The sequence below is a fragment of the Gavialis gangeticus genome, unplaced genomic scaffold (genome assembly GCF_001723915.1).
Source record: "Gavialis gangeticus isolate Ggan-Ray unplaced genomic scaffold, GavGan_comp1, whole genome shotgun sequence".
NCBI lineage: Eukaryota > Metazoa > Chordata > Crocodylia > Gavialidae > Gavialis > Gavialis gangeticus.
Window position 1 is genome coordinate 14,260,232 of NW_017728993.1, and position 24,279 is coordinate 14,284,510.

Here is a 24,279-nt window from a genome sequence, read left to right on the forward strand (position 1 = left end):
AAAAAATTTTTGTTTTTTTTTTTTTTTTTTTTTTTTTTTAGACAGAGACGGACAGACAGTGAGTTTTACTGCAGTTCTAAAGACACCCAGGGTTAGTGCCATAATGGACACAGGCTCAGTTGCAGGAAACTAGTTGTAAATATTCCATTCACTTTGTGCAATGACTAAAAGCCTGTGGTATGACTAAAAGCCTGTGGTAGATTATTGATTTCTAAATGTATTCCTGAGAGCCGTGTACATCCCAGAACTCCAAAAGATTTAAACACATTCAAACCCCACAAATGCACTTTTTTCCCAGAGTTTCATGTGTGGGCATTAAATAAAAAGAGAATGCCAAAGAATTCAGCCAATAGGTCACTGCTAAGAGACCTGTGTCTTCCCTCTCTCTCTACCTGCCCTGGGAAACAAAGTAATTTTAAGTGCTCTTATGGGATAACAGTTGTCAGCAATGAGTCATACTGGTACAGTTAGGGCATTTCTTTACAGCACCATTACAGATGTCTAGATCAGTAATTACAAGTTGGGGGGGGTCCATTGTCAAAGATAAGTCAAATTCTTAGTACAATTAGGGGTACAAGTATCCACCTCCCTCTCCACCCTTCCCCCTTTTGAACAAAGGCCGATGCTCTTATTGCTGGTGTCTGGGAAAACTTCTCTTTGAATCTTCTAATTATTATTTGCCTCCACTAGTTCTCCATTTTTTTTCCTGTATTACTCCTGTATGCTACAACCAGGTTGCATTTTCACTCTCTTCTAGCAGTGATGAATGGTTGGGTGATTGTGACCCATCCAGGAACTTGTTCATGATTCCCATATTCGGAAGGTGCAGTGTAGGAGGTCATCCTTTTGGATGTTCAGATTCCATTTTACAGTGTGATGAACATCAAATTGATCCATATATATGAACAATAAGAAGAAAAATTTGCCCTGTACTATATAGCAGCCATTTGCCATGGGTGGGAAACTTTTTCAGAGAATATCTTTTCTGCTTCCTTTACTATTTTTTACTATAATATTTCATGCCTCTCTTGCTAGTAAAAGCTTTGAAAGAATGTAACTTGAATAGCTGCACAGTCTCCTCTCTCAGAGGGAACAGGCAGTACTGACTGTGAGGTGAGTCTCTAGTGTGTCTAAAGTGCCAGGTACATAATTTTTGTTTATGGGTTATAGAATATTTATACTTTTGCATTTTCCAGGTTCTGAGCTCCAAGCTGATGCCAACTGCAGATGATGAAATGGCAAGAAATTGTGCCAAATCTTTCTGTGAAAATTTCCTCAGGGCAGGAGGATTAAGGTTAGACCTTATAAATGCCTAACTTTTTTCCCCCTGTGACACCTTTTTCTGGTCTGTGCTAATGTATAATTTTGAAGTAGACTTTATCATATTATATGCAATGTAGGATGCTTACATGGCATTTTATTCAACTACATCCAATCCATTTTTGCTTTTCTATTTAAGAGCTATGTGCAGATTTACTTTCACCAGTAATAACTGAACAGCTTTTCTATTTACAGTGCAATGTGCACGGCTTTGCACTCTGATTCAATGATGCATTCTTAACAGAATTAGTTTTCTGTTTTCAGGGCTCCTAATGCTGTAACCGGTGCTTGGGTGCTAAATAATTGGCCTCATTTCAGTGTAGAATGATGTTGACATTTCACAGTTACCTCAGGAGCAGGTCTTTTTACCAGTTTTAGCAGAGGCTGGAATCGGGCACTGAAACTAAACTTTACTCCCTAGAAGTGGTCCCTTCTGTGGGGAGCTGAGGCACAGAATGCAGTTGGAAACAGCATAGGGATATCATTTCCAAAGGAGTGAGTCTGGTAACTGAGGATCTGTACAGTCTGGCAGTAACTGAGGGTCTGGTGACAGAGGGGGGGAAAAAAACATACTTGTTAAAATACTGTATTAAACAAAGCCTTTTGTTTTTATTTTTCAAGCTTGGTTGTAAATGTGATGCAGAGAGACTCCATACCCTCAGAAGTGGACTATGAAACAAGACAGGGAGTCTATTCCATCTGTCTACAACTTGCCAGGTACGGGATTGCTTTTCATTGTGTTATAATTGTACTTACTCTTTTTATTTACATTTGTAGTCATTGTCTTAATGTCACCAAATATAACCAGTGTTTTGAGTACTTCAGTGAAGCTGATCACCAATTGTTGTTCAAGAAACGTCCTGACTACTTTTGTGTTCAGGTTCTTGCTTGTTGGCCAAACAATGCCTACCTTACTAGATGAGGATCTCCTTAAGGATGGAGTAGAAGCTCTGTCCTCGCGTCCCTTCCGTAACGTGAGCCGGCAAGCTAGTAGACAGATGTCTATTTGTGGAACGCCTGAGAAGTCATCCTACCGACAGCTGTCAGTATCTGACAGATCCTCCATTCGGGTGGAAGAGATCATACCTGCTGCCCGAGTTGCAATCCAAGTAAGCACAAGTTTTGCCTAAAGTACAGTGCTCTCCAATAAAAAGTGAAGATTAAACTTGTTTGATGGAGAACTGCAGAAATTAGCATTTAAGTCTTGGAGAAAATCCAGGTCTTCACCCCAAAGCTTACCCTAATTTTTTTTAAGTTGAGGCCTCTAAAAGATCCATAATATACTGAAGTAGTAAACCAATGATGTGACTAATCACTGCTTTGTCAGGGTTGTTGGAAGACACCCAGACATAATATAGTGCTGCTGTTAATTTTCTTTTACATATGTTCTGTTTTCTGTCACACTGTACAGTCTGTAAAATCAGAGGGGAAAGGGTGAAGTATTGGACTGAATTATATACCCAGAAACCAGAATTTAGAAGATGACCAGGTTCCTGTTTGTCAGTGTGCCTAAACACTGTGCTGACTTGATTAAAATCTCCCCAGTTTCTAATAACCAATATTGCTTTTAACTGTAACTTTATAAGAATGAAACTTCATCATTAGGCTGGGTGGGGTTGTTGTGGGGGCAAGGGGACAAATATACCTAACTCCAGTAGAGAGAAGGAGGTTCACCATTTACCCAACATGCCCGGAGAAGAATGTTCAGAAGCACACCCCATTTGGTTCTGTCAGTCTGCAGTCAATACTGCATCACACCCAAAATGTGAAGCTGGTCTAGGGGCAGCCTCCATATCTGCTCTTAAGACGGCCTGAGAACAACTAATGACATATCTGTTGACATACTTGTTGACATACCTGTGTTCCTAAACACTAAGAATCAGCATTTCTGAAAGCCTAGTCTGGGAGTGGCTCTGTGGTATAGCACACTGGTATAAAAGAAATAATTTGACCCCTTTTTCTACTGTCTAATCTAAAGAAACTATAAACTGTTTTAGTGGTAGTACCATGTGTTTTAGTGTAGAGATCTCACATTGGTGCTTCCCTACGCAGCTGGTATGATTTGAGGTTAGTCTGCTTAGCTCCAGATGTGAGAGAGGGAGACAAAGCTGATGACTTTCAAGGAAGCCATGCTAAATTCCCCTTAAATAAGTCTTTGTATCATTGGACCAATTAATGGGAGAGAGACAGAAATGATTGGGAATTCATTGTGGAATTGATTCATGATTGGGAAGATTGCCCTTCCTCCTAATTAATGGATGCTATTTATGAGGCAAAGGTAACTACTTCTTCCTGTTTCTTCAGACTATGGAGGTTAACGATTTCACATCTACGGTGGCTTGTTTCATGAGACTTTCTTGGGCTGCTGCTGCAGGACGGCTTGACCTAGTGGGGAGCAGTCAGCCAATAAAAGAAAGCAACACTTTATTTCCCGCTGGGATTCGAAACAGGCTCAGCAGCTCAGGTAAGGGAATCATCCTTACCAAACTGAATCACCCAATCCAAACAAAAAGCAGTCCCCTTCAGTAGTGTGACACTTGAGTTATTCAGAGTTGAGCTAACTTAAAATTGATACTCAGATCTTGTGCTGTGTTTAAAATGCACTTAAATACGGAAGTATTTTTTAAGAGGCAAAATGTTGGTCAGAGTCTGAAAATAATTGATTTTTAACATTTGTTTCTCATCTGTTGCAGGAAGCAATTGCAGTTCAGGAAGCGAAGGAGAGCCAACAGCCCTCCATGCTGGAATCTGTGTGAGACAGCAGTCTGTATCCACCAAAGATGCTCTGATTGCTGGAGAGGCCTTGTCTCTGTTAGTTACGTGCTTACAGCTACGCAGCCAGCAATTAGGTATGGAGTAGACTCGGATAGTTTTTTGGGTTTTTTTTTTAAATATGAATCAATGCACTTTGTGCTTCACTTCTTACTGAAATTTCTTCGACTGGAACCGTCTCCATTTGCAGCCATAATTTAATAAACCAACTAGAAAGGAAGGCACAAGCTTTATTGTGCAAGATGAAACATTGGATGGCATAGTGATGATGTTATACATTTATCAGAATAATCAGGATACAACAGAAGTCTTAAATTGTGATTTCACTCGAGGGCTGATATGTTTGGGATGATAAATCATGTGCTTGCATATAGCTGAGAGTTGCTTTTGATGAGAGCAGATGACTCTTAAACATTTGAGATTAATTCTACCCTCCTGGTAAACTGCCATGAATCAGCAGCTGGTGTAGATACACTGCTCTTGTTAAGTACACAAACTATCATAGCAACTATATATGGCAGATGAATGGTTTTTTGCCACTTCCTCACCCTTGTCCAAAAAATTAACTGGTTCAGCAAGCTGATTGATTTTATAGGACTGCCCACGTGCTTAGGTTTTCATTCAGCAAATACCAAGATTTTACGCCACAGCTTGACCATGGACTTACGGGTCTGGGCAGTGGCTTTCTCGGGCTATGCTAACCTTCATCCTGAAGGAATGTACTGCCTCTGTTTGGTACAGCTAGATTAACTAACACTCCTGAGTACCATTTAACCCATTGAGTGGCAAGGATTTCTTAGGGTGCTTTTATTAGGCCAACTGCAGAGTTGGGATAGAGTTAGACAAGCTTTCAAATGCAAGACATTCTACAGATCTGAAATCTGTACCCCTTACATAATTCCTGGACCATCACAGATATGACGTCACTGTCACATTTAACCCCTGAGAAGGGTACACCTAAAATACTCCTAGTTGCGGGGGAAAGGATATACACTGAGACAGCATGCAGTACGTCTGGGGGCAGCACTGGCAGGCATGTTAAGATTGTGATGGATAGGGCTTTAATGAAGTCAGTATTTAAATGATTACAACTTCACTTTGAAGCATATTCTTTCGGCTTTACTAGTTGTTTAGCAAAAACTTCAGCTAGATAGAGCTTAGTTTAGTAAATGATTTCTCAAGACCTTTGCTTTCACATAGCAGAATGTTTGAATCCTTAGGGAGAACAATGAAATTGGTCTTTTGATGTTTACAATGATGGTCTTTGCCAGTAGGAGAAAAGTCAGGGCATATGCCAGTTCCTGTGCACCTCTCATTCCTGATGTTGGTAGATTGGGGTATTTTTTTTCCTGTTAGAACTTAAATATAAATTGTACAATTAATTGACTCCTTTTAATAAGTCCTGGCAAAACAAACAAACAAAAAAAACCCTAACTAGAATCGTTTCATCTCAGGATCTTTCTACAACTTGCCTTGTGTTGCTGATTTCATTATTGACATTCTCCTTGGATCACCAAGTGCTGAGGTAAGTGGCTATTATTAAAATGCATTTGCTTGTTAGGGGTCCCAGTGCAATACATCTTGGTTAAGTAACTGGACTCGGGACAAAAATATTTGCTACCAACATTTTTAACCATTTTTGTGTCTGAATTCATGTTATGTATATTACTCGATTAGACATCACTAATTTCTGTATTAAGCCCGTGTCATTTAATTATTTTGTTAAAGTATTATACTACTAAAAGTAATCTTGATTTGTTTGCTTCATTTGCATGCCAAATGTTAATTGAAAGTAGGACTGTGCTGACAAGTTTGAATAAAGTAAACCACTTATGCCAGGTAGGAAAGCTAACACTTCCATTCTTCTAGTCAGGACTGCAGATGTCACAAGTGGCTGTTCTTCTGCAATATGCAGCTCCAAAAGGCTTGGATAAGCACAAACTCTTAGGTGTTAATCCAGGCCTCTGAAACATAACCAAATGCAAATAATCTCATAAAATTAATTTGTTCTTCTGAGATCAAGCACTCAAGTCTGGATATTTCAGAAGTCAAGGTTGCCCTGGCCATACTCATTGATGTTGCACATGCTGTGTGTGTTGTATGTGGATCTTGCTTTCCTTTTTACCATGTCTAAGATTGAAATTCACATTACTTTTTGTTAATATACCAAAAAAATATAGAATTATCTAGCCCAAGTAAACGTTTCAAGAGCCACCCTTAAGCTTTTTGGATTTCTTGTCATTTGTATGCCTGATCTTACAGTCTTAATGTTGTATTAACTCTCTTTATTAGTATTAAATTTCCTAGGTTAATCTTGGGGGAGTGGGACAATATAGTAATTGTATCGCTTACCACAAACGGCTATCTCTGAGGGGGAGTTTAAGTAAGCAGTTACTCTAGTTGGGATTTGGCCAGCACCCTACTTATGAAAGGTGTCACAGTATTTCAAGACTGCAAGTGGTTGGACTTCTGTTTTTGTCTGTTTCCCAAAAAAAGAAGGCATCTAACAGTCTTGTGGGAATTTAGGAGGAGAGCTGGCTCCCCCAGATGTTGGAGGGAAGAATGCCATGTATCAAATTTCCAGTGTTTGCTTCTGTAGCCCTAGTTCTGCAGTGACTTGGAGACAATGCTGCTCAGCTAGAAATGTGTACCATTGTCAGCAGAGGGAGTATATGTGGCTTGGTGTATTTTGTAGTGACTTTCTAGCTGAATCAGCTGGGCTGACTAAACCTGAGAATCTAAAACAGATCTCTGCTGCTTAAGCTAAAGGGCCAACTCGGGGGGCCATAAACCTCTGCAGATAGATAGGTGAATACCAAGGGAAACCAAAAGCCATGTTTTGTAGATCCTGAAGTCTATTAAAGCTTTCCAGTCTCTGGTTTATACTGCAGACTTCTAAGCAAAATAAGCCAAATGTCCTTGAGTAACATGCACTGTACAGTATATGTGGTGATTATGCTGTTATTTCAGATTCGTCGGGTTGCCTGTGACCAGTTATACACCCTTAGTCAGACAGACACATCAGCTCATCCAGATGTACAGAAACCAAACCAGTTTCTTTTGAGCGTCATTCTCACTGCCCAGTTGCCTCTGTGGTCACCAACCAGCATCATGAGAGGAATCAACCAGAGGCAAGTTAAATGCATGTTTGTTCAAACTGGTAAATTTTCATGTTTTGAATGGTTTTCAAGCAACAGGCTGAAAAAAATGTAAGCTGGCAGGAAACAGAACCAAATTCTGCATGGGGTGGACACCCCATTTCCTTACACATGCACATCAGTCTATTCTCCCACTCTTGTAGTAGGCAGTAAACACTTCAAAATCCCATTCAGACCTGTCTGTCTTGGTTGCTGCAACTCTTCAGCAGTTGTGTGTGAAGAATGTAGATGCTAATTGCTGCTCACAGCTGCTAAAGGTTTAAATCAGTAACCCTCAAGTCTTGTTGCATATGGTCATAACAGACAGCAAACCATGTTTGTTCCCAGTTTAAACATTGCTTGGCCCTTTTGGCTGCAAGACTGTCCCCCTACATCCTGCCCATTATGTTTTAATTAGACTATTCCATCCACCTTTCTGAATGGATAAAAGCCGTTATTCTTAACCAGGATGCCAGGGCACCCATGCCTTAAGATGCTTTGAAGGGTGTCATGAAGTATGAGGAGGTATGATAAGCACAGGCTCAGGCTGAGGCCCTAACTGGCTGTTTTCCCCACCCCCAGTCCCAGCCCCTTTGCAGAGAGAGAAATACTGTAATAAGTTAGGTGTTTTTTTAATGGAGTGCCACTCAATTCACAGGAGTTATGGAGGGGTGCCTTGAGTCCAAAATGATTGAGAATCACTAGGTAAAGCATGTCACTTAGTTAATGAGTTGAATTTGATATGAATATTGAACTGCAATTTTTATATCCTATTTTTGTTGATATTAACTTTAGTCCTTAATATACCATTGTCAGCAGAGGGCAAAAAAGAGATGTCACTTTAAATTTAAAAATTGGCAACTAGGAAGAAATTGCTTTTGAAGCAACGGTATTTGTATGTGTAGCCATAAACGTGTGTATGTGTAATAATATCTATCTATCTATCTAGGTTTGTATAATTACACACGCATTTATAGCTATATAGTGTGCATGTGTAATTGTGAGTGGACAGTGTATCTCTGTGCAAATGCTTTAAGGTCTGAAAAACAGTTATGTAAAAAAAAACTTTTCCCATTTGTAATGATTCATATTTGTTTTAGACTCTTGTCTCAGTGCACAGAATATTTTGATCTGCGGTGCCAGTTGCTGGATGATCTCACATGTAAGTATGTTTCAGGTTGGAGTTGCATATTATTATGTTTTGTGTATAGCAACCATAAGTATACTAGACACATAAATACAAGCCAAGACCCTGCTCTGGAGAGCCCGCAACCTGGGTAGAGTAGGCATAAGGCTTTTCTACACAGGAAACTAGACATAATAAGGTAGGATATCAGTTTATCATTCATAAGGTACTTCACACTAGCCCTCCATCTGGGTGCTCATAGGGCACATCTTAGCTGTGTCCTGCTGAGCTGGAGATAGTGCCTCCCTGGAAGCCTGCCTTTGTTCTGCACATGCTGATTGTCGATGAAGTAGCACATAGCTAGTTTCTGATGCATGCCCGGCACCACTCTGTCTTCGCTGTTCTGTAGAGGGTGGCACTGGGCGGTCCATACCCAAGCTACATGATGCTTTTTTCAGCACATGATGTGAACAGAGGCAGGAGTAAGTGCTCAAGGGAGTGTTTATGATTCTCAGGTGGTGCTTTCTCATCAGTGCTCCCTAGGACCGTCTGACACGGTATAGACATGCACTTACAGCAAAATAAGTGAGAGGTACTTGCTCTGTTTTCAAAGAAGAGCAAGCTGCGTCAGACAGACATTGTCAGTGTGCACCAAGATTGTCTGCATGGCATATGAGGAGAATTGGCCACTGTGCTTTGTAGTCACACTTTAGCTACTGTGCACTAACTTCCCTGTGTAGCTAAGCCCAGATTGAGGTTTTCAAGAGAGGGAAAAAGGGGGCAACTTAAGCTTTTATATTCTTCCTTTTTTAATCTATAGTGCCTGTACCTTTGTTCCAAGTTCATTATTTATATAGATTTAATTGACATTTTTCCCCTTTCTTGCAAAATTCTCCTTATCTAGTACTCCATTGTAATACACTGTTGCCCCATTTTGTCATTCAGTGACTCTTAGGGTATCAACTAACATGACATATTTCTCCCAGAAGAAAGCTTTTTTTCCTGAGATCCTAGTAGGAGTCCATTTTTCAGTAGCTGTGAAGTAAGTGAAAGGAAGTGTGCTAGTACTTTTTCCTCTGGGACAGTGCTGTGTAGGTCTCTAAGTTAATTGCGTCTCATTCAGGTTAGGTGCCGGTCATTCCAACGATAAGCTTGTCTTGCTGTGTGCTCTCCCTGGCAACCTATTGGCAGTGCAGCTTGTGCAAGGTACATGTGTTAAAGGCTCTGCCACTCCCCTTTTGTCCTGGGTTCTGACTCGGATCAGTTGGGTGCCACATCAACTGAGACATCTTTACGGCCTCGGTTTCTTGACTCAAACCCCTCCTTCTCTAGCCTGTTTTTCAGACGTACTTGGCACGTGTGGGTCTCAGTGCCTTCTGTTTAAATGCTGTGTGTTAATTTACTTGTTTGATGTTCACACCACTGTTCGAAAATATCAACCTCAACAATTTCAGTGTCCTGTCTTACGTTTCTTCTGTGCATGGCTGTATAAACAGTCCAGTCAGACAGCTGTTATGCATCTTTCATTTGTTTTCCATGTGCCAAGATTTTCCTTTAAGCCATTTTACAATGAGCATCAGTAGGCTCACAGTGAGCTACAGTTTCACAAGCCCTTTAATGAGCTGCTTAACTAAACCATCTGCTGTTACCATAGCCAGTGTTGATGATGAAAGCCATGAAACTTATAGGATTGTTTGTTGGCCTTTTTAAATTGTACATGTCCATAGAATTCATTTCCACCACCCCCCACACCCTTCACCTCCACCTGGTTTCCTTTTTTTTCACCTGTAGCTTCAGAAATGGAGCAGTTAAAGATCAGCCCAGCTGCCATGCTAGAAGATGAGATCACATGGCTGGATAACTTTGAACCCAACCGCACAGCTGAGTGCGAGACCAGTGAAGCTGACAACATTTTGTTAGCAGGACACTTGAGGCTCATTAAGACTCTCCTTTCACTGTGTGGGGCAGAGAAGGAAATGCTTGGTGAGTATCTCTGTGGGTGGCAGTGTACCGAAATCCATTTGAATTTGATCTCTGTAACTCGAGGATGCCTAGTTCCGATTGGGAAGATAGGTACTATGAGCAAGGCTGTTATTTATGTTAGGGAAAGTGGTAGAGCATAGGGCTACGAGAGAACTTTCTTAAGTCAATAACTGCAATCTTTATTTCAAATTTGAAATTCTTTTAATAAACTGCATAATCTTTTCCTGCTTTTGTTGGTGCAGAAAAATTTACAGGAAGATGTCAGTGTTGTGCGTCTCGTCCTTCATGGCTACAGCAAAAGCAGATCCGAGCCTGCTTTTCTTTGACGGTCACTAATGTCTTATTGCAGTATCAGTAATGAATTAAATAAGGCAGTTTGCTGGAAGGTTAATACGACACCCTTCTAAATAGGAGACCCTTGTGGCAATGGATGGTTTTGGGGCTCTTTGAAGTAACACTTCAGGTGTCTAACACTAGCTGTGGCTTTGCTTTGTTACAGGTTCATCTTTGATTAAACCATTGTTGGATGATTTCCTCTTCCGAGCATCCAGGATTATCCTGAATAGCCATTCTCCGGCTGGCAGTGCTGCCCTCACTCAGCAGGACTTTCACCCAAAGTAAGTAGTATTTTGAATCTTGTACAATAAAACCACAATCAAGTTCTTGCCTAGCCAGATGGCTCCTTGGGGAGGAGCAATAGTACAGTGGGTTATTATTTTTCTTGAGCACTCAAACAGCCAGATCCTGGTGCAGTTGATAACTAGGAGTGTCAGAGCTGCATCTGCTCAGTTCTTGTGTGTACTTAAACCCCCACTCATCTGTGATCCCCAAGATTCCAGTTTAGCCCGCACAGCCACAAAAAACTTCACATGCAGCAGACAGCTACTATATCTTTGCATAGCGTTGGTGGTGTCAAGGAGCGCACGGCTCCAGGCTGCTATGCTCTAGACTAGTTCTGATACCTGAGCTAGCTTGTTGAAAGCTAGTTGATGAAGTATTTTTACACTGCCCTTCAGTTTGTGCTGTGGATAATACTCATTGTCTATCTAATACTTACTTAGTTCTCATTACTGTAGCAGATGAAGGCAGGGAAGGAGGGTGGCACCACAGAGACCAACTCATTCAGAGAGGCATAAATGTCCATATCCCACGAGGGTTTAGAAATAAGAGCAGTCCCTCATCTTCTTTTCCCAGCCTGTGGAAGAAATAGTTCGATTTTTTTTTTTTTTTACTGTATTTGGTGACCCCACTGAAAGAGGCAAAATAGTTTTGCGCTTCATTTTTATGCAGTTAGGTTTGTAATCATTATCTTTTGTGTAGTGGGTTGGATTAGAATCTAGTCCCTGCACTTGAAATTTCTGTCTCCAGCATTATAGATTTTAGTTTTTCAGTATCTAAAGTAGTAATGATGTAGTTTTTTTTTAAAACTACTTGTTGGTAGTGATTACAACCAATTCTTTAATTTGCAAAATATTTTTTGCTTTGTTGTAGTTTGGATTCTTTTTGTCTCAGCTTTTTAATCATATTCTTACTGCATACTATAGTAGACACTGAACCTCAGAAGTGAACCAAGGTTTTTTCCTCACTGCCCTGTAACTACAAAAAGCAGCTCCTGAACTAGGACCATCTACATGCAGTTACTGCTGTAAACATACTCCTAACTTTTCCAAAAATAGCATTTGCTGACCTACAGCAAGTTTGAATCAGCTTCTCCAGGTGTTGTTTTTCTTTGACAGTTAGGATTTGATTGCCTATTATGACTAACATGACTTGCCAGAATTGAAAATGATGAAAGTACAAGTCATCTACTAAATTCATCCCACTTATGGTTTTCTTCCTAGGTGCAGTACAGTGGATAGTCGATTAGCAGCTTATGAAGTCCTAGTAATGTTGGCTGATAGCTCACCTACCAATCTTCAGCTGATCACAAAAGAGCTGCTTTCTATGCACCATCAGTCTGACCCTGCTCTTACAAAGGAGTTTGATGTAAGCAAGATGCTTTGATGAAATTTAAATTGGTCAGTGTGGTTTGAAACACTGCTTTTAGCTAGTTATTTTCTCCAGCCACAGACCTTCCATCATCTTAACCTGTCAATAATCAGACCTGAATTAATACAGGTCTATTTGATTTTTCCCAAGAGAAGTCAGCCTATAGAATCTCACTCTTATTGACAAGAAAAGCTTGAACCTCAGGATCCCTGTTTCTGTGTTGTGCTTTTTTATTTAAAAAGCACATGCACATTTTTTTTTAGATATTTAGCTACCTTATCTTCAGTATCAATTATATAGCCAAATACAGTGTTTGTATGCATAATTCTCACAAGTTTAACACACACACTCAGATTTATGTGAAAACAACCAACATAGCATTTATAATAGCCTGTATAATCATTTGAGTTTATTGGAATCCTATCTTTTATGTAATCTACTAGTAAAGAGAAATTTCTCCACCTTTCCCCTAGTATCTTCCACCAGTGGATAGTCGATCCATTTCAGGATTTGTAGGACTGAAGAATGGTGGTGCTACTTGTTATATGAATGCAGTCTTCCAGCAGCTCTACATGCAGCCAGGTCTCCCTGAGGTAACCAACTTAATTTCCAAGCAATATTTTCTGCCAGCACACATTTTAGCTTTGTTGTAAATTAGAGCTGGATGAGAGAGTGTACTGTATTTTGTTGCATACGCATCCCCCTTTTTCCCCCAAAACCAGCTGCTGGAAAGTAGAGTGCACATTACATACAAGAATAATGATAAGGAGGGGCAGGCAATTATTTTGGGTGGAGGACCGCTTAACAAGTTTTGGTGAGCCATCGGGGGCCGCAAGGGTAGCCCTGCCCCTTGACACGTGCCCTGCCCCGTGGTCTGCATCTTGGAACCAGATGTATTCCTTCTGGCAAGGGGATTTGCCATCTTGGAACTGGAAAAAAAAACAAATTATATTCTAAAAATCAAACATCTACTACAACATACATTAATTTTATTTCAAAAATATTTTTTTTTAAATATTTTTGGTCTTTCACAAATCCGAGGGGAACAAGATGCCAGGTAGGGCACAGAACAAGGAGGGCAGGATTGACTCTGTTCCCACCATTGCCCTAGAACTGGTATACGACCAATTAAAGAAATTAGATGTATATAAAACAGCAGAACCAGATGAACTCCACCCAAGAGTTCTGCAAGAGTTGGCCGAAGTAATTGCACAGCCCCTGGCAAAGGTCTTTCAAAAACCATGGACCTCTGGAGAAATCTGGAAGAGAGCCATTGTTGTGCCCATCTTGAAGAAAGGGAAGCGTGAAGACCTGGGGAACTACAGGGCAGTTAGCTTAACTTCTATTCCAGGGAAGATCCTAGAAACATTCAACGAAGAGGCTATATGTGACAACTTACAGAAGGCGTGATGCCTGAATGACAGCCAGCATGGCTTTGTTGTGGGCAGGTCTTGTCTAATCAACCTCATTTCTTTCTGTGATCAGGTGACTTGTCACCTGGATGAGAGAAAAGCAGTTGACATTCAGTACCTCAACTTCCAGAAAGCCTTTGACCTGGTAACCCATGAGGTACTGATCAGAAAACTGGAAAATATCAGGCTCAACTGTGGGACCGTCAAGTGGGTGCGAAACTGGTTGTAGGGTAGGATGCAGAGAGTCCAAATGAATGGATCGGTGTCGTCCTGGCAAGATGTAGGCAGCAGCATACCCCAGGGGTCAGTACTTGGCCCAATGCTGTTCAACATCTTCAGCAACGACCTGAATGAGGGGGTGAAAAGCTCATTGGCCAAGTTCGCGGATGACACCAAGATATGGGGTTGTGCGGACACACCCGCAGATAGGTCTGCTTGTATGTGCAGCCTAGACAGGCTGGCATGTTGGGCAGAATGGAACCAGATGAGGTTCAATGTCAAGAAATGTAAAGTGCTGCATCTGGGAAGGAAGAACCCCCAGCACACCTACAGGCTGGGCATCGCTAACCTGGCCAGCACTACAAATGAAAGGGATTTCGGGGTAACAATAGACCCCAGCTTGAATATGAGCCGGTAGTGCAGCGCAGTAACCGCTAGGGCCAGTAAAACTCTGGCATGCATCAATCGATGCATCTCCAGTAAAACCAAGGAAGTGACTCTCCTGCTTTACTCAACATTGGTACAACCACAGCTGGAGTATTGCATCCAGTTCTGGGCACCGCACTTCAACAAGGATGTGCTAAAGCTCAAAAGTTCAGAGAAGGGCCACCCACATGATCAGGGACTTGAATGGCAAGCCATATGAGGAGAGGCTGAGGGATCTCGGACTCTTCAGCCTAAAGGAAAGAAGGCTGAGAGGGGACCTGATTGTGGCTTACTGCTATATCAGAGGCATACATCAGGGGCTCGGTGAACAGCCGTTCAGCAGGGCACCCTGGGGGAAAACTAGAGAAAATAGCCGCAAACTCCTGGAAGATGGTTTTAGGCTGTACATTAAGAAAAACTTCTTTATGACTAGGGTGTCCAGACTATGGAACAAGTTCCCCCCAGAGGTGGTGCAGTCATCTCCCCTAGAGGTCTTCAAGAGAAGACTGGACAGTCACTGGATGGGGTCGTCTGACCCCAGATGTCTTTCCTGCTCATGCAGGAGACGACCTGATGATCCTTTGGGGTCCCTTCCGACCCTATGATTCTATGATTTTTGTCCTGATTTATGCGTGTTTGCATAATGTATATAGAAGTTATTGCATAAAAATTTACAGTGAAGTCTCTTGTATATTGTTGGGGGTGTATCAAGGAGTGTGGGGGGGTATGGATGGGTGGGCATGGGGTTTGTGAGGGCTGTGGGCATGTATGTGGGGTGTGGGTGTGTGTGGATATGTGGGTTTTGGGGGATGGATGGGTTTGGGTGGGTATGGGGTTTGTGGGGAGCTATGCGTATGGAGGGAAGGTGGCTGGTGGGGGTTGTGGCATGTGTAGAGGGGGGACGCTGGCTGCTGTGTGAGGGCGTGTGGGTTATGGCATGGGGCATAGGTACGTGTGTATGGCAGTGAGGGGGGAGGTGTGGGTACATGTGTATGGTGGGGTATGTGTGGGACCCCCCCCATACAAACATGTCCCCCTCCACAAACACCCCTGCCCTCCATTGTGCACAGCTCCTGCCACCAGCAGCAGGCAGCAAGGCTTCGGGGCACTCGTGGCCCACTACAGATGGAGACCCCCAGTGGTGCATGGTCCCCGTATGCCCCAGGACTGCACGTGGCCAGGCTGCTGGCAGAGAGAGGGGCAGAGCTGACCTGGCTCCCTAGAGCCCTTGCCAGCCCAGACTGCGCTTCTGCGGCCCTGCATGCCTGCCCGCCCACTTACTGCCACGTCCCCCCACCTGCCTGTTGCCACTGCTACTGCCACTTCCCCTGCCTGCCACCCTTCCTCTGCTGCTTCCCTACCTTCCTGCCTGCTGCCACTGCTCCCTGCCCGCCCACCCACTGCTCCAGCAGTGCGCAGTTCCCAGTTGCGTGGCCAGGACGGCAGAATGCAGCAGGAGCCAGCCTGGCCCGGCCTCCATGGTTCCTAGCTGGCTCCATGCCATGCCATGTCGCAGAGCCAGCCCAGCCCACACCACACCTGGCCTGGCTGCATGGCTGAGACCGCAGGGTACAGCACAACAGAAGCCAGCCAGGAACTGCAGAGGCCAGGCCAGGCCAGGCTGGGCTGCGTTGGTGGCTCCTGCTGCGTCCTTCGGTCCCAGCCATGCAGCTGGGAACCACCTGGTGCTGGCCGGCCCCAGCTGGCTCCTGCTGCGCTGGCGATCTTGGGCCATGGGCCTTATTTTTCCTGCCTCTGTGGTAAGGGCAGTTTCTGTTCAAAAGTGAAAGTAATATCTGTAGAAATCCACAGGGAGGCTTTGTTCCCTTCTTACTGTTACTGCTCTTTTACTTACTGCAAGGAAAGATCATTTTCCCTTCATTCTGCCTTTCATAAACAAGATGCGTGTTATATTCCAGGGTGCATTGCATGTAAGAAATGATATTTCTCAGTCAACTACTGAGTATCCTAAAAATTGGTCAAATATTATTTAATCACCTCTATTGTAAATTCATTTAAGGTTTAAAACAAAGGGTCAGGCCTTCTAGCATGGGGTATGTAAAATATGATGGAGAGGTCAAGATGCGTAGTTTTTGTGTATGAAGTGATAGACTGTAGCCTCAAGCTCCATTTTTTAAAGGGAATTGAAAATATAATTGTATAAAATTTTGAAGTCTTTATTCTCAAACTGCCTGTTTTCTTCTAATGACCAGTTCAAGCATGTTTAGAGTCTAGACAAAACTTTAATTTACATTAAGCAGTACTTCTGGAAGTAAGTCATGTTGCATTTTGTTTTTTCATTTACCCTTCCCCCTCCCTCCCTCCCTCCCAAGGCGTTGCTTTCCATTGATGATGATACAGACAATCCAGATGACAATGTATTCTATCAAGTTCAGTCTCTCTTCGGTCATTTGATGGAAAGCAAGTTGCAGTATTATGTACCTGAGAACTTTTGGAAGGTATCAGTTCTGTTTAATTCATCATATACAATTTTCCTAGTCAATTAACATGAGCGATTTTGATTCACGCCAGTTGAAATGTACAATTTTTACTCCTTTTGAATCTCTCTGTGCTTTGCATACAAAACAGGAGGTTTTGCTTACAGTGTCTAGGGGTAAAATTCACTTCTGCCATTGGTGCATGTATGAAATAGTAATTGATGTGTGTTTATAGATTTTCAAGATGTGGAATAAAGAACTTTATGTTCGAGAGCAACAGGATGCTTATGAATTCTTTACAAGCCTTATAGATCAGATGGATGAATACCTCAAGGTAAAAACATAAGCTTTGTGGGTTTGTGTTTTTTTGTCTCCTAACTCTTTGGGGGAAGTAAAGCAGTAAAAATTGGTACTTGTCTCACCGCATTAAAATTAACAAAGCTTTTATCCCATCCTTGATAAGATACTTTGGACACTTAAGATGAACCCTAATTTTTGTTCTATTGATCTTTCATTCAACACATCTTATGTTTTGGGTGGTCTCCCATGGCATGAATCTTTGAGAGACAGAGATGCTTACAACTTTTAGGTGTAACACTTTAAATCGGCTAAGCTAGTTGATTTCTATAGCTTGCTCATGGGTTTCAGGATTCAGGCATGGATACATTTTGTTTTCATAGACATTTAAGCCAATGTAATTCTTGCCATGCCGAATCCTTAGCATGAAAACTGGCAACCCCACCTTAATTCTATTTGCAGTGTCAGTAAATGAACATTGTAGCAAGTGGAACTCGTGTACTTTGGGGTTTTGTTTTACAACTTTGCACATTTTTGTCTTCGCTTTTGAAGTATGTACGTATACCACTACTAATCCTTTCTGCCTCAACAGAAAATAGGTCGAGACCAAGTGTTTAAGAACACATTTCAGGGCATCTTCTCTGACCAGAAGATCTGTAAGGACTGTCCTCACAGGTGAGTAAGTAATATGGTGGGTAAGTCAGTACACTATAGTTCTTTGCTGTCAAGACATTTACCAGGTTTGTTGCATAAACAGAGAGGTGTTTGACTCTCAGCTTCATTAGACTGTAAACATGGCAAACCCCTTTATTAATATTCATTGATCATTTGCCCTGTACAACACAACTTCCTAAACCTGCCTCTGATAGCTTAGAATTCAAAACCACTTTCCTTCAGCCTGAATTTACAATACATTAATATAAATCTGGTTAAAATAGCTCATATGTTTAGCATCCTTAAGCAGGATTTATATGCATCTCTCCTACTTGTACAATACTATCTGGTGTTTCCAGTTTTTTAGCAGTAGGCCAGAAAGCTGCTTTGCAAACAATCTTTGACTAAAAAGTCTATCATCATGTTATCTAAAATCATGGAATACCTTACTGGTCATCTGTTCCAATTACCAGATTCTGTTAAACCACAGGAGCAAAATGACAGAGACCACTCACTAGTAGGTGGTCACTTATAACAAGTCAAATAGCAAATAATTGAGTTGTTTCTATTGTAAAGATTTTGCTTTTCAAAGATGGCTGTTCAGCTTTATAAAAACTAATGTGTAGGGGAATACAGTCCATGGGCACTTTACACAGCAGTAGGTGAATGAGAAATAAATTCCACGTCTACTTATTTCCAGCTCTTTCTTCTAAAAGTGATGTAGGACATGAAGCCTAAATCAGATAGGTTTTATTAATCCTTCACTATCTTTTTTTTGTTCTTGAATCTAGGTATGAGCGTGAGGAGGCCTTCATGGCTCTCAATCTAGGAGTTACTTCTTGCCAGAGTCTGGAAATATCATTGGACCAGTTTGTTAGAGGAGAAGTTCTGGAGGGAAGTAACGCTTACTACTGTGAGAAGTGTAAAGAAAAGGTACTGTTTTTACTTTTGAGTAAAACATGATTAAATTTACGTGTTATGTAGTCGTAACAAGCAACAGTTGTCTTGACAAATGCCACTTTGTTACATGCATGTAGGAAGCAACAATTAATTGAGAATGAGAGCAATATCTTTCTTGCATTTTAATTAATCATTCTGTAGCAGCAACCTCCATCCCTTGTAACTCTAATGTTGTGCACTCTTGACTTCAAGAGGAGAAAAAGGATTCTCAGTACAAAGCTAGATAACTCATTAGGTTTTACAAATGGTTTTCACTTGTGTTCCTACTTCTACCAAGCAAAGTGTATACAATTTAGATATTTGGAAGTTACACTAGAAAGGAATTTTATAGATCATTTTATAATAAGTATCTAAACAGGTGACTTTCTTCTCTATTTAAGAGAACAACAGTGAAACGCACCTGCATTAAAGTTCTCCCCAGTGTCTTAGTGATCCACCTGATGAGGTTTGGATTTGATTGGGAAAGTGGACGATCCATCAAATATGATGAACAGATAAGGGTAAAAACATTGCTCTTTTTGTCCCCATGGCCTCTGAAATAACCCTTCTTATCCTCTACTCCCTGCACCCAAAAGATTTGTCAATTTATCATAAAGAATGGTTAATTTACCTGTTGTACAGTGCTAATGTCTGAATTCAAGCTCCCTGTAGAGCCTGTCTCCAGGGAGTTCCTCAGTCCTTGTTGGACTGGAGGGCAGAAGAACAACTTCCTTACAGACATGATGGATACTTCTTACCTTACAAGGACACACAGCTCCAGTACAAATTTTACATATTCAGTCTTTTTAATACAGTTACATTAAATTAAGATTCTGTATGGGGTGTTACTATCTTCATCTGAAATGTTCTTGATGTCGCACAGTTTCCATGGATGCTGAACATGGAGCCTTACACAGTGTCAGGAATGGCTCGCCAAGATTCCTCCTTAGAAGTTGGTGACAATGGGAGAAACACAGATCAGGGAGGTGGAGGATCCCCACGGAAAAAAGTTGCCCCTACAGAAAACTACGAGCTCGTTGGTGTGATTGTGCACAGCGGCCAGGCACACGCAGGGCACTACTATTCCTTTATTAAGGACAGAAGGTAATGAAGTAGAAGACTTTATCTGTCAATGGGTTGAGACAAACAAAACATTTGGATCTGAGGAACGGTATTGGTTTTAAAGGGAGTAATACATTTTTTCAGGAGTAGCAATCCCATTAAAGCTACCCACAAGCACTGAGTGTTATAGGAGTAAAAAAATGTGGTTGTGGAAAACAGCTGAAACATCTGAACCAAAGTGAGTCCAGCTGATATCATAGGGGCTCCATGCAGCTTCATCTTGCAAGTTCAGCTTCATCTTGCAAGTTCAGCTTCTTTATGAGATTTGAATATTACCTATAGTTAGTGTCTTTGTTCTTTAAATCTTATTACACTAATTTTAAGAAGTACTGTAATGTTAAGCTATTCTTATTCACCCTTAAAGCAGACACAAATCGAGGATTCCCATTTCAGGGGGTGGAGGGTATTATTATTTTTAAGGGAATCAGACTTAGCTTGCCATTTTGCATCTGTCTGTTCTGTCACAGGGGATGTGGAAAAGGAAAATGGTACAAATTTAATGACACCGTTGTTGAAGAATTTGAGTTAACTGATGAAACCTTAGAATATGAATGTTTTGGCGGAGAGTATAGACCTAAAGTCTATGATCAATGTAAGTATAAATAGGGGTTAGTTTAACAGCAGTTTGTATATTCCATACTAACTCGCTTAGAATTAGCACAGTTGCATCCAGATACATTCTGTTATATTATTGGCCTAACACTTCGATATTTTGTGACTGATTAGATTTAAAATGTTTTCAATGATACTTCAGTCATGGTGTGTGAGACAGAGTGGGCAGTTTTAGGAGTTGTTGGGTGAAGGTTTGCTTGCAGGTGCAGAGGGACTGGATTTAATGGCCCAAGAAACAGCTTCTAGTCCAAAGTGACCCACCCAAGCAAACTTAATAGTCCTGCCTTTTACTAACTGGCTGTTTGTAGGAGTGGTCACATAATAGTGATTGAACCAAACGCACTGTGGTCCAGCACCTTGTTTGCTTGCTTACACCAGGTGCAATTTGTAAATAGAATGCTTGCTAAGTCAGAAAAGCAAAAACTACTTACCTTGCATTGATGTAAATAACTACCCAAGGGACAGGACACGGCAGAATCTGGCCTGTTGAACTTTGCACCATTTAAAACTGTAATTTCTAACATGTCTTTCTAACTATTCACTCAACTCATTGTGGGAAGTAATTGGTGAATCTACACTAAGGTATGGTGAGTCTAAATAACTTTGTGAAAGGTCGTGTGTAGAACAAAATTAAAACATGATTTTGTTCCCCACATTGACTGACTGTGTGGAGCTCATTAAAATTGAGTAGTACTTTACATGTGATGCCTCATGTAAAATTGAGGCATGCAGAATGTGCACCTTTTCCATTAGGTGCACATTGAGTTGCATCCAGTGCAGGAATTTAAAAGGGTAATCAAACCTACAAAGGCTGATAAGAGTATTATTTTTCCTTAAAGCTAACCCTTACCCTGATGTCCGTCGGCGTTACTGGAATGCCTACATGCTGTTCTACCAGAGAGTCTCTGATCAAAACTCTCCTGTTTTACCAAAGAAAAGCCGAGTTAGTGTTGTACGTCAAGAAGCTGAGGATCTGTCTCTGTAAGTTTATCCTCCTGTCTCCTTGGGTTGGTCATTTCCAGTGCCATCATGCTCATTTATTCGAGACATTATAGCACAGTAGCAACAAGCTACTGCGCTGTAGCTCATTGCTACAGTGCCATAGCATCATTGGGCACAAATTGTGATGGCGATGCTACTGCACAGTAGTAATTAGCTACTGTGCAGTATTCGTCTAAAAATAAATCATGCAGCCACAGGACTGCACATTATGCTGGTTACTGCACAGTCATTTAGTACTTGGTTAAGCAAGTACTAAATGACTGCACAGTCAGCTGTTCGTGTAGACGCCGCCATTACGTATAAAATTAAGAACAGAATAACTCCCATCCCTAAAAGATTATATTATCTGCCCTATCTTTTTAAGCTACTTATGAGTATTTTATTGTTTCCATGAGTAAGTACTTTGGTGTTTCATTCTTATTGCAACCAGTTCAGACCTTAACAGCCTATACAAATATATTTAAATATAAGGAACAATGCCCTTCGGGTGCACATTTATCCTCTTGATGTATTGGAAGTTGCATTGCAAGATTACTGTGGAATTTAATTACTGACATTAAAATTATTTTTCTTAGATCTGCTCCATCTTCACCAGAAATTTCACCTCAGTCATCACCTCGACCCCACAGACCCAGCAGTGACCGTCTCTCCATCTTGACTAAATTAGTCAGAAAAGGGGAGAAGAAAGGGCTCTTTGTAGAGAAAATGCCTGTGCGGATATATCAGGTAAAGAACGCCAAAAAAATAGTTGAATGCTGCTCAGGTCAGTTGATCCCTAAGTATAATTGAAGAAATATGTTGATTTGAAAATGATCCTATTGTAGTTTTGTTGTTTTAAATACAAAATCAGGACAAAGCTGGAAAATGTTTCAGATCCTATGCAGTTGTTAATCCAGTGCCAATAAATATATTTTTATAAACTGTACACTATACTGTCTACCTTAGTACCTCAAAAACAGTTATCTGTTCCTTGCTCTGAAGAATTTATGGCAAAAGACAAACATGATGCACAAGAACAGTTCACATGCAGTTAAGGGATAGACTGACTATTGAAAATAGGGATGTTGAATTCCTTGGCGCAGGTTTGGAGGAAAGTAGAGAGTGGGTCTGATGATAACTGGAGGTTGTCTTCTGCTGTTCTGCTTGAGAGCATCCTTATGAGAGAGCAGCACAATGAGGGCAGTGGGAAGGACCAGTAGGAGGAGGAGATGAGATGAGATGAAGCCTAGAGGCAGAAGAAAATGTAGGGCCTTGAAAAGAAGAATGAAGTAGACTTGTTAAGCTTGAAAGGCAGAGGTATTGTCACAGAGTATGAGCAGTTAGTCACAGAAACCAGAACTCGTTTCAGCCTTACTGCAACACGTTTTGTGAACCCCAGTTAGATGGGGCCAAACTCTGCAGGTGCAGTATCATGGTGATTTGTTGAAGCTGATAACTGCATCTCAGCAGATTGTTCAGCATATATTTTTAATCCTAAACTGTCAGTTTCTTAGCCTGTTGTTTCTTGACATTCTTCAATATAAACAGAACTAGAGGGGGTTTTTTAATGGCCAGGTGAGTAAATTATCAATTGGGGGGTTTTGTTTTGTTTTTCTTTGGAAACTTCTCAGTAGTATTTTTCCTGAAAAGCTGGACAATGAGTTCAGAGCACAACCAAGTTAGTTAAGCATTTTAGGAGTAAAATTTAGGATTGGCTAATTAATGTGCAAGTCTTTTGCCTTCTATTACTAAACAGCATTTTGCCCATAGATGGTAAGAGACGAGAATCTGAAATTCATGAAAAATAGAGATGTGTACAGTAGTGACTACTTCAGTTTTGTTCTGTCGTTAGCCTCGCTGAATGCCGTAAGTAGCTGGATATTAATCCTATGGTACTATGAACATATTTGGGTCCCAGCCATGGGGGTTGGGAGGGGGTGTGACATGTTGGGGTGGGGGGTTCTACAAACTATAAGCTGTCAGTAGTCATTTCCAAGTGACAGCATTCCATCAAAAGCTGATGCCATCTTCCTGCTCCTGACCATGGAAATAATTGGCATTTCCCTGAAGTAAAACTTGCAAAATTATGACTTGCACTCTTTTTAATTGTATGCAGGCCTCTGAACTCTACCTGGGTAGAATTCCTTCTCTCTGTGGAAGGATTAAATAGTCTCCTCCATAATTCCTTTTGAAGGTGTTAGAACTTTCTGTAAAATATCTGCGCGTGCTAAAGGGATGTTGTCCAAGTCGAGAGACTGATGTTTAGGTCCATTGTCCAAAGTAGCCAGTCTGTACAGTCCTATCTACTTAGAGTAATAGAACAGTAAATGGATTATGACAGTGGACTTGGTGGTTCTTCCAGAAATTTAGCTTAAATTTTTACCAAAAATGTGACCCTAGTTTCAGGTAGTTTAACATGTCCAGGAGATGATAATTTGCAACCTGCTAGTGTCCTTCAAAATGTCACAGATTTTTAAAGTTCATTATTATTGTGTGTTGAAGCTGTCTACTGTATAAATGTGAACAGCAAAATGGTATTGCAGCCTGGAATAACTTTGTTGCTTGTTGTAGACCAAAGTAAAACACCCATATTATGCATGTATGGCAAAGGTGAGCTTACAGCTAGCCGTCCAGTTCCTGTTCCAAACCTATCTACGAACCAAGAAAAAACTCAGGTAAGAAATTATTTTAGAGCATTATGCCCAGACCTCGTAAGATTTGTAAGTTGTGTAACCCTTTGAAATACTTAATTTAAAACTCCTGTTACCCCAACTCCCATGGGCGCTCATTAGCACAGCAACAGTTCCCAAAATTGTTACTCTAAATACAAATGAAATTTGCATAACACCAAA

At 41.2% G+C, this 24,279-nt stretch overlaps 1 protein-coding gene across 1 annotated transcript in view; it reads left to right on the top strand.

Moving 5' to 3' along the window:
- USP24 (ubiquitin specific peptidase 24) overlaps positions 1 to 24,279 on the top strand; it is a 112,523-nt gene that overhangs the window by 73,663 nt on the left and 14,581 nt on the right. Inside the window, exons 34-56 of the mRNA XM_019528298.1 lie at positions 1,197 to 1,294; positions 1,942 to 2,037; positions 2,201 to 2,429; positions 3,625 to 3,784; positions 4,014 to 4,169; positions 5,547 to 5,617; positions 7,063 to 7,223; positions 8,330 to 8,391; positions 10,147 to 10,338; positions 10,838 to 10,955; positions 12,180 to 12,324; positions 12,801 to 12,920; positions 16,718 to 16,843; positions 17,058 to 17,156; positions 17,712 to 17,794; positions 18,565 to 18,706; positions 19,114 to 19,233; positions 19,596 to 19,816; positions 20,302 to 20,426; positions 21,286 to 21,427; positions 22,024 to 22,174; positions 23,198 to 23,293; positions 23,999 to 24,102. Of these exons, the coding sequence (XP_019383843.1) occupies positions 1,197 to 1,294; positions 1,942 to 2,037; positions 2,201 to 2,429; positions 3,625 to 3,784; positions 4,014 to 4,169; positions 5,547 to 5,617; positions 7,063 to 7,223; positions 8,330 to 8,391; positions 10,147 to 10,338; positions 10,838 to 10,955; positions 12,180 to 12,324; positions 12,801 to 12,920; positions 16,718 to 16,843; positions 17,058 to 17,156; positions 17,712 to 17,794; positions 18,565 to 18,706; positions 19,114 to 19,233; positions 19,596 to 19,816; positions 20,302 to 20,426; positions 21,286 to 21,427; positions 22,024 to 22,174; positions 23,198 to 23,293; positions 23,999 to 24,102 (3,017 nt within the window). The remainder of the gene's footprint in view (positions 1 to 1,196; positions 1,295 to 1,941; positions 2,038 to 2,200; positions 2,430 to 3,624; positions 3,785 to 4,013; positions 4,170 to 5,546; positions 5,618 to 7,062; positions 7,224 to 8,329; positions 8,392 to 10,146; positions 10,339 to 10,837; positions 10,956 to 12,179; positions 12,325 to 12,800; positions 12,921 to 16,717; positions 16,844 to 17,057; positions 17,157 to 17,711; positions 17,795 to 18,564; positions 18,707 to 19,113; positions 19,234 to 19,595; positions 19,817 to 20,301; positions 20,427 to 21,285; positions 21,428 to 22,023; positions 22,175 to 23,197; positions 23,294 to 23,998; positions 24,103 to 24,279) is intronic.